The sequence below is a fragment of the Lactuca serriola genome, chromosome 1, assembly GCF_051521515.1.
Source record: "Lactuca serriola cultivar US96UC23 chromosome 1, Lser_US96UC23_V15, whole genome shotgun sequence".
In the NCBI taxonomy this organism is placed as follows: Eukaryota; Viridiplantae; Streptophyta; class Magnoliopsida; order Asterales; family Asteraceae; genus Lactuca; species Lactuca serriola.
This window is the reverse complement of record NC_136408.1, coordinates 127806805-127817492: the sequence shown is the minus strand read 5'-3', so window position 1 is coordinate 127817492 and position 10688 is coordinate 127806805. Positions and strand designations below refer to the sequence as shown.

The 10688-nt window shown below is 35.6% G+C and overlaps 1 protein-coding gene across 1 annotated transcript; it reads left to right on the top strand.

Annotated features, from left to right (window-relative positions):
• The first annotated feature begins 8463 nt into the window (after positions 1-8463).
• Positions 8464-9367, top strand: LOC145061323 (protein ANTAGONIST OF LIKE HETEROCHROMATIN PROTEIN 1-like). Its single transcript, XM_079008764.1, has 3 exons — positions 8464-8751; positions 8830-9055; positions 9138-9367. The coding sequence occupies exons 1-3, from the start codon at positions 8464-8466 to the stop codon at positions 9365-9367; spliced, it is 744 nt and encodes a 247-aa protein (XP_078864890.1).
• The last annotated feature ends 1321 nt before the right edge of the window (positions 9368-10688 follow it).

Below are 10688 nucleotides of genomic sequence, written 5' to 3'. Positions count from 1 at the left end.
ATGTTACAACTCAAAACTTTTTCCATTATCTTTACCAGATTTCCATTAATAAAATTTGGGTTTTTATTGGATTCCGCCAAATTCCTTGATTTGGGGAAGACTTTACGTTTTAAATAACTAATATGTATTTTATACGAGTCAGAATGAACCGGAAATCACACGAAAAACTTGAACTTTCTCGAAAAGCACCTAGTTCACGGCCAGGACGAGTTTACGGCCGTAAACTCGTGTACGGCCGTAAACTCGTTCGCGGTCGGTGCAAGGTAGACCCCACCACCAACCATACCCCCAGCCTATAAATACAAGACCCCCACCCTCATTTGAACCTTCTTAGCCGAAAACACCCTTTTATTCTCTCTAACTCTTTGGACCGTAAACACCATAAACCCCTCCTTTCTTTCGAAAAACATCAGAAATCGTCATTTGGGGCCGTTTGAGAGCATCTAGAACACATTTTCATCAAAATCGAGCACCTTTGTTCTTGAGTTCACAACCACAAACCCTTCAAATCTTCAAAGGGCGTAAACCCTTTCGACAGACAGTTCATGGCCGTAAACCTTGTTCACTGCCGCAAATCTCGTTCTTGGCTGTAAACTCTGTTCACGGTCGTAAACCCTCATTCACGGTTGTAAATACCTCTTTAGTGTATAAAAGCCTGTTCCCTCGATTCGACCAACTTCCGGTAACATTCCTTAACCTAAAATGAGTGTTTTTCTAACACTTTATCTAAAGAAATCACTATTTTGGATACATATACGTATTTATTATTATTAGGATTCCCGTTAAGTTCCACGTGCATCGAATGAAGGATCTACCATCTCAATCCTTTGCATTCAACCAATTATGAGTTCATACCCCTACGCTTTTCTGATTTTTAAATTTTTTCAGGGGGAATACAAGCCAAACACAAGAGTTTTCCACTAGTCCTACTTATGTAACTATATCAACCAACGAGTTTCATAAAATATTTAGATATTTTACCCCTTTTGTATCATGCACAGCATAAGGGGGGGGGGGTCTAAACATAATTGCATACTCTTCAGTACCATTCATGAACACAATATTTCAGTCAAACTATAATAGGCATAGTTTGGAGAATTCATTACCAGTTTTACCAATACCTACCTAGTCAAACACATAAACTATGATAGATTTAGTTTATGATACTTATTGTTACGTTCAGAAAACAACAGTATAATACTAAATAATTATTTTATATATAATTATTTATACTCTACCAATTATACAAACGATTTCAACTACGAGAAAGACGAAACAAAGCTACATGTAAACTAGTTAAAACAGGATTGTGAGACCTCTCTTCAATAGTACCCTTAAAGGTACTGGTAAAATCCTCTACATTTAGTATAACCAGAGTCTCCTGGAGGGAGAGCGTGAGATTTGTGAATAGATCTATTCGGGACTGACAATCCCACACCTAAACTGCTAGCTATAGTTAGGCAGGCATGCCTGGGGTGACAAATATCATAACCTACAACGCCGGAAGAAATGTCATGAAGATCATCGGTCATTTTAGCATGGTTATACGTACTCACAATAGTATAAACTAACCTTTGTTTACGGAATTTCATTCTTCATTAGTTTTATTTTATAAAACTACTCTATATGCTGGTGGTCGCCAGGGTTTTCAAACAGAACATACTCTACATACTGGTGGTAGCCAGGGTTTTCAAACAAAACATACACTACATACTGGCGGTAGCCAGGGTTTTCAATAGAATATACTTTACCTACTAGTGGTAGCCAGGGCTATCAAATAGAAGACATCATACATATTGGTGGTAACCAGGGTTTTTGATACAAACGGTATTTACTTATAATGAAAATGATTTAATTATACAAATTCAGTGACTAGTTTTCATTATAAAAACATGCTTATGAACTCACCAGCTTTATGCTGATACGTTTTCAAAACCGCTTGTATTCTCAGGACAACAATAGATAGGTACTCTCGCCAGCTTTCGGAGGAGACAGAGCATTTTGAAGTCTCATTCTTTTACTTTTCCTTCATTTTGATGTATACAAAGTATGTTTCAAACAAATGTAAATATTCATATTATAATGTACTGGTTGTGTTTACTTTGATTACTATGATACAATTGTTGTGATACTACGCATGATGTCATCCACCCCCGGATGTTTCCGCCGTTTGTCCCACGGTTCAGGGGTGTGATAGATCTCTTGTGTATTATATTGACATTAACATTAGAGATTCTAACCAAAATGGATTCTGAGACGAAATCCGTATTAAATGGGGGAGAGTTATAACATCCTGTTTCGAGATGTTTTTTCTATATTTGGGATTATACGAAATGAATGGATCGAGTAAAGGCCTTGGGCTTTAAGGTAATGGGTTTTAGACCTTATTGGGAAAAGTGATGTTTTAGACTTCTTTTATGAATTAAGGATTTTATTTCGATGTGTTTTAACTCAAAAGTAATCATATAGGGTTTTAAAGCTCTATAATACCTTTTCGTGGATATAAGGTTCGTCGAAAACAGAGTTGGAACAAAGAAGTTATGACTGTTAGAAGTTATGAAGATTTTGGGTTAAGCCGAGTACGTTGGGCATATAGGACGTATGTTAGGTGTATGATGGTAAGATCCAAACCCGAATTTTAGGGTTGAGACATTCTTAATCTCCTTAACTTCCCCAAATCCATTCTATTCTCAGCCTCCATCCCTTCAACATCATCCCATGAAATCCTAACCCTTGTTTGAGCCTTGTGATCTAAAGAATGAGTTTGAGTTGTAACATCCCAAAATTCAAGGACAAAAATTTCATTTTAAATTTAATTAAAACCATTTAGTAAATTTGCTCAGAACATTGAAACGAGTTCTACATAAAACAATTATCAAAGTTTTAATCCCAAGGATCATATGGTGCGGAAGAAGATAGTGTGATGCGTTGTGATCGTCCTAATCTCCTTCCTTTGAAAACATTAGTTCCTGAAACAAAAGCTAAAATCTATAAGCACGAAGCTTAGTGAGTTCCCCATATACCACATACCACACATATCAACTGATCCATACATGTCATACATAACCATGAGCCATACATATATCATAACCAAACAAGGTGCTATGTGCCAAACATAGTCTTTCCATTATGCCACGGGTCACCACGTGGTCTTTATTGACAAGTCGGGGGCCATCCCTTGGGTCTTACAAACAAGTGCCAGGAGCCACCTCCTGGTCTTTCATACATAATAGCATACAGTGTGCTAGGAGCCACCTCCTGGTCTTGCCTAGGGCTAACCCCCAGGTCTTCCTACCACTCATAATGTCATACTGAGTGTCAGAATCCGCCTCTTGGTTTTCCATCCATATTGCCTAGGGCTAACCCCCGAGTCTTCCTATCGTACATAAACTAAATGGGTCGGCATTGTGGCCATAGACCCATACAAACAGTGAGGAGACTCACCTCGCACTACTAAAAATTGGTGGAAACACTTCTGACTGCTAATTGCAAATTCCCGAACCGTAGAACCTTCGGCTCTCTGAGCTATCAATACCAAAATAACACTTAGACCACGATACCCTCAAAGGTCAAACTGGGTCAAAGTCAAAGTCCAAGTGAAGGGTCAAGGTCAACGCTCCGAGTTGACTCAACTCGCTGAGTTGACCACCAACTCGTCGAGTTCCAGAATCCACACATAACTCTGGACTTCGATCCTATTCGTCGAGTCTTCCTTGAGCTCGTTGAGTTCTCCCCTACATAGTCGGGACCTTTCACTCCCTACTCGTTGAGTTCATGTTGAACTCATCGAGTTCTCCTTCATACAAAATAGGGACCTTTTGCTCATGACTTGCCTAGTTCATCCTTGAACTCGTCGAGTCCATCTTCATCTTAATCGGTCCATTCGTCCTCAACTCGTCGAGTTCATCCTTGAACTCAGCGAGTTCTTTGGTCTTCAAGTCCAACAACACATCCAACCTGATGAGTCCTCTTCTAGACTCAACAAGATTACTAAAAAACAGAAAATGTTGGGGAACCATGACCCGACTCGCCGAGTCATATAAGCGACTCGTCAAGTCCTCCTAGGTCCAAATCTATCCAGTCAATTTCAGTCGGGTTCAAAGCATTCAGGACCTAGATCTAGCCTTCTAGGGCCGATATATACACAAAGTCTCTGCCTTTACATCCATGCATGACCTTTTGAGGCTTAAAAGACTATAACAACTCCTTAAAGCTTGCATGGGGGTTTCTAATGGCATAAAGCTTGCACCTATATGCCTTAACCACTCTTAGGGATTCCAGATTTAAACGGATCTTTGCTTAGGACGTCCTTGTCCCATAGATCCAGCTCCATGGACCAAAACTCTCATAAAATAGACATAAAGAGATCTAAGAAACTACAAGCCAAGATGAAAATTTGATTACCAAAAAATGATGGAAATGAGATGGTGTTGCTGGATCTACAAACTTCTTCTTGAACCTTCAAGTTCCTTCTTCTTCTTCTAGCCTCCAAGAACACATAAAACACTCAATAATGGTTCACACACTAACAAAATGCTCTAGGGTTACGTGGGTTAAGTTCTAGACAATGGGGGCTAGGAATGGAACCAAGAGGAGGAGCATAAGATCCTTAAATAGGGTACCAAGTCCTGACTTTAGGGTTTCCCAAACCCTAACCAACTCGCTGAGTTGGTCCTCCAACTCGTCGAGTCGGTCACTTAACCCGTAACTCATAAATCCGCCCCTACTCGTCGAGTTCCTCCCTGGACTCGACGAGTAGCCTTCTTAATTTAGGGTTTTTCTTTCCTTTCTTTGTCTTCTAAAATTTGGCTACTACATAAGTGCTTTGGAGTGTTCTTTGTGTATCTTGGAGGAGAAGAAGCTCATTGGAGAAGTGTTAGTTGCATTGGAGCTTGTAGAACCAAACCTTTTTCACCTTGATCTTTCTTCTGGAGGTATAAAACTTGAATCTTGATGATGCATTTGATAGATTGAGCTAGTCTTGGGTGTTATGAGCTTCTGGTCACTTAAGTGCATACATTTTAGATCTAAAAAGCTTGTGACCTTGTTATGGATAAATTTGGAAACTTTATCCATCTAAACATCATATTGATTCATATCTAAATGTTGGAGACTTGGACTTAATGGATTAAGTTAAAAAAATTCACTTTTGGTCCCTTTGAGACATAAAGACTAGATTTTGATTTTTTTGGACCATTCTAATGGATAAAATTGAAAACTTTATCCGTTATGGAGTTATTAGGAACCATCAAAATGTGATCTTGGTCATTCTATTCCTTCCACGCATGATTTGGTGGCTTTTTAATGATGTTAGAGATTTAGGGCTTTGGTTTGGACACCAATAAGCCATGAAAAGTCATAAAGTCATGAAATTTATGATTTAGGATGTTCCTTAGGAATCAGATCTGGAAGTTATACATGCTGTCTTACGGCATTATGAGGTTTGGAGTTGATTTTTGGGCTTCAGCATGGTATGCGGGGCGTATGCACCTGAATGGCTCTTGAGCCATTTTTGGGCCTTGAGTCATTTTGGGTTGGAGTCTTGCTTTGTTGGGCCAAGTATAGGAAGGGTAAAATAGTCTTTTACCCATTGCTATGTTAGAATACGAATTGGACCTTGGTTTATGGGAAATTGTCTTAATTATTGATTAAGGATAATTTGGATGTGTCCAGCGTGAGGAACCCGATGGCAGCAACGCATGTGTGTTTCGATGATCTCGGATTGAGGTAAGTCTCCTCACCATACTCATGGGTCTAAGGCACCAATGTCGTCCCAATAGGCTATGTTATGTGCTTGTTGTGTTTGTGATTCTTGTTGTATGCCTGTTTGTTATATGTATGTGGTGTGAAATAGACCCGGGGGTGAAATAGATCTGTACTGTTGAAAAATATTGTTTGAGTTGAAATGGACTCGGGGGTGAAATAGACATGGTATAGCCTTGAGTTGACATTTGAGTTGAAATAGACTTGGGGGTGAAATAGACCTGGTACAGCCTTAAGCTGACATCTGAGTTGAAATAGACTCGGGGGTGAAATAGACCTGGTACAACCTTAAGCTAACGTATATTTATGGTATGTGGTATTTTCGAAAACTCACTATACTTTGTGCTTACCTTTTTATGGTTATTGTTTCAGGTGTTTTCAACTTGAAATGGAAGGGTCCAACTTGATTATTGCGCATCCACCCATGTTTCAACACTTTATGATTTTGGGATTGTACTCGGATAACTATTTTTACTATGGCATGCTTTTGAATGGTTGATAAGAATAAATGTTGTTTATGGGTTGAATTAAAAATGAAACTTTTACTTTATAATTTTTGGAATGTTACAAGCATAGGAGAATTAATTAATTCGTTTCATTTAACTTCTAATCATTAACCAGTCGTGCAAAAAAATACATTTTTTTATATTTTTCTTATCTCATGTTTTTAAGTTTGTTTTTTTAAGAGTGGTATAATCTCAAATAAGTGTGTCCAAATACTTATATACAAAATGTGTATTTGGAAATGATCATATATTTTTCTAAACAATTATGAAATTAACAGGCTTCTATGGACATTTCTTAATGTAACTACACATTCATCCTTAAGGCACCGTTTGGTGAGTAGAACTAGATGGAACAGAATAGCACTAAATTTTTAGATGGTGTTTGGCATACTTGGAACAAGAACTAATTGGAGGTTTCACCAAGTCCAATGGGATAAGTCATTAAAAAAAATAGTCTCACCTAAAACGGTGGAACTAATCGGAACACGTACTATCCTATTTCTAATCTGAAGAAAATATCCCTACTTGGAACAGGTCTTAGCCTCCATCTCCACTTTTCTCATTTTCTACCTGCTTCAAATAAATGTCACTCTTCTCTCCTCTGTTATGCAAGAACTGATTATTGATTATTGGTTCTCGATATTGTGTCATTCGAACTCTCCATCAATCATTATCGTCTATATTGAACATCACAAGGTACAATTTCTTTTTAATTTTCAGTGTCTACATCTCTTTAATTACTTGAACGGTTTCTTGAATCATTTTTGATTATCACCGGCTTCAAGTTATCTATATAATTGAAATCTCTTTGTGAATAATTTTTGAGTATTTCTCTTGCTATCGGCTTCAAGTTATCTATATAATTGAAATCTCTTTGTGAATGATTTTTGAATACTTCTCTTGCTATCGTTACATGTCTGTATGTATTGAATGAGTATTGAAATCTCTTTTTGTGAATGATTTTTTATTATTTATCTTGCTATCGTGCGATTGCAGTAAATCAACACAAAAACACGCATAATTTTACAACTGCATGTGTGTGTACTACTGCCTGTTCGTGTTTGGGAATCCATGGCTGCTTTCTTGCTTCGATTTGCAATCAAGGCGAGATAATTTCCCAACATTTTCTCTCTTATTTTATTATCATTTTTACTATGATTCTGGGAATCTTTTACCGTTTAAGATGATTTCGTGTTATGTGTGAGTATGCGATGATCAATCTTCATGTGGATCTGTTTACACTTTGTTTTTTGATTAATAACTTGTTAAGCACAGATTTTTCACCAAAAACTTAGGATCGTTTTGAAATTTGAATTGGAGTAGTTTTTCTTTACTATAATTTTAATATTTTTGGGATTCAATTGATTATATGGATCTGATTTTTTGTCATGAATTCGAGTTTTGAGGATTTAATTTTCTCTTATAACTAAGTAGTTTTCTTATTATACTACTAAAAAGAATAACATTTTTATATGTTCTTATACTACCTGCATCTGTTATTAATAAATGTTAGTAATACATGGAATGAATAAAATATGCCATTAGACTTCACATTTATTAGGACTAAATTGCCCCTAAGTTTTTGTTTCTGCCTATTATTGGGAGGCTTAATTAAGCATATTTTTTGTCAGAAACTGTCTAGTTTGTGTTGTTCCTGTCCATTTCATGTTGTAGAACTCATTTATGACGAATATGTCCCTATAATTTATTGTTATTACTACATGTAGAGTTTATGTTGTTCCTTCCCAGTTCATGTTATATATACTCAATTTAGGACAAAAATGCCCTTGTATTTGCCTTTTGTTTTCAATTACCTTTTTTATTTCTATAGACTCCTCATGACATTTCATTTATATAATAATATTACTTTTTATTTGTCGTTACAATTTTTCTCATCTTCTTCTCTCTAACATGTTTCTTTAAAATCAGTAAAATGTTGTTGTTTTACTTGTTTTTTATAAACTTTGTAGATATGGATCGTAATCATTTGCTCCTATTTGTATAGCAATTGGAGAGTTATATTCATTTGTTGATGTGCCTAGCTACAGTTAGAGTTTGGTTAATTGAATGTGAGGACAAAGAAGTTCATAGGATAGATCTAGGTAATATTACATTAGACACACTTTCAAAAAGGTCTACAGAAATACATCATATCACACGTGAAAGTGATGATAATTGTATATACAAGTTACGTATGGATAGGAATACATTTGCACTTCTGTGTGATTTACTACAAACTTGTGGTGGATTATTATATGATGGTTTAGTGATCATTGAGGAACAAGTTGCTACATTCCTAAATATATTAGCACAACATAAAAAACACAGATGTATTCATGTTAGATTCTATCGGTCAGGGGAAACAGTAAGTCGGTATTTTCATCGTGTTCTAGATGCTCTAATGCGTTTGCAAGAGATATTGTTTGTCAAACCAACGCCTATTGCAAATAATTGTACAGATAACCGGTGGAAATGGTTCCAAGTAACCAAGATAATATTATTATGACATATTACAAAATATAGGTTTTTAACTAACAATGCGTTAAAAATTTATTTATAGGGTTGTCTAGGAGAAATTGATGGAACTTATATAGAAGTTAATGTCCTTGACTCGGATATACCAAGGTACCGAACAAGAAAGGGTAGTATAGCAATGAATGTGTTAGGTTTCTGCAATCATGACATGAATTTTGTATATGTCTTAGTTGGTTGGGAAGGTTCAGCTACTGATTCAAGGGTTTTGCTGGATGCAATTACTAGACATAATGGATTAAAAATCCCAGTTGGTAAGCAAATATAATATTTACTAAATAGTTATTATATGTAAACATAGTTACATAATCATACCTTTTACTTTATTTATTATAGGTAATTATTATTTGGCTGATGGAGGATATATCAATGGTGAAGGTTTTTTAGCACCATATAGAGGTATTAGGTATCATTTACAGGAATGGGAAGGCAATACACGTGCACCTACAAAAAAAGAGGAATACTTTAACATGAAACACTCACAAGCCAGGAATGTTATTGAGACGTCTTTTGGTCTACTAAAGAGAAGTTGGGCTATATTAAGAAGTCCTTCATTTATCCAATAAGAATTCAAGGGCGAATAGTCAAATCATGTGCTTTGTTGCATAATTTTATTAGGACACACATGGCTAAGAATACATGTCAAGCACTATTGAAGATATGCCTATCTGGGAAGAAAAACCAAATCAATTTCAAATTGTGGATGTTGTTGAATCAAGTAATGAATGGACTCAATGGAGGGATGATTTAGCCAAAGAAATGTTTGAGTCATGGATGTCAACTAGATCTTAGTAGATTGTTTTTTTTTTTAACTTTAGGAACTTCTTTTGTTAGTTTGTTATTCGCAATTGTTATGGATGTGAACAACTTTTAACTTTGTGTATGCTTTTTTATTAATTTAAACTAACTTCATGGATGATTTGTTTTAATATTTTCCATTTTTATGATTTGTAACCAACTTCGTGGATGATTGTTTTAATATTTTCTATTTTTATCTATTTACCTTTGTTATTTATGATATGTCAAAAACAAATAACAAATCATGGTAGATAGGTATCAATAAACTCAAGAAGAAGAAGATGTGTTGATTAAAATCCGTCAAGACATTGTTGTCATTGGTGGTAGAGGTGATAAGGGAAGCTTTAGGTCTAGAACCTATTATCAAGTCGTTCTAAAGTTACGGGAAACCATCGATGGTATTAATATAACAGCAAAGCACGTGCGAAACAAAATCAAACGTTTAAAGGATAAGTTTTATGTTGCATATGATATGCAAAATACAAGTGGATTTGTTTGGGATGATGTTTGCAAATGTGTAGTAGTTGATTCTCCTGAGATATTAGAGGAATATCTAAAGGTTAGTGATTATATATATATATATATATATATATATATATATATATATATATATATATATATATATATATATTATTTTTCTGTGCATCTAAGTATTAAATATATGATTTTACTTGTAATTTTGTTTGTTTTACTGGAAACATCCAAACAAAAACTATGGCGCAAATAAATCATTCCCTGCATACATGCAACTAGCAAATGTTTTTGGTAAAGATCGAGCTATAAGTGGTATGGCTGAATCGGCGGTTGATATGACAGAAAATCAAAATATTAATAACTAAGAAGGAGAAAGTTTTCCATCATCCAATTCTAATCCTCAAAACACTGCAACTTCCTCCGATCCAAATCCCAAAAACTCGTCGCAAAATAAAAAGAGAAAAGCGGCATCTGAAGAAGTAACATATATAATTGGAAAGGGGTAAGCTATCGTATCTGAGGAAATCCAAAAAATGACTAGGGCTATTACTTCTTCTACTAATGACCTCACAGGGTTAAAAACCATACACGAAGAGTTGAAAATTTACAAAAAAC

Bases quoted from the DNA above. Each gene is read 5' to 3' on its own strand.
- LOC145061323 (XM_079008764.1), top strand. From the start codon at position 8,464: ATGGATAGGAATACATTTGCACTTCTGTGTGATTTACTACAAACTTGT. The intron at 8,752-8,829 runs GTAACCAAGATA...ATTTATTTATAG, and splicing joins ACCGGTGGAAATGGTTCCAA to GGTTGTCTAGGAGAAATTGA. The intron at 9,056-9,137 runs GTAAGCAAATAT...TATTTATTATAG, and splicing joins TGGATTAAAAATCCCAGTTG to GTAATTATTATTTGGCTGAT.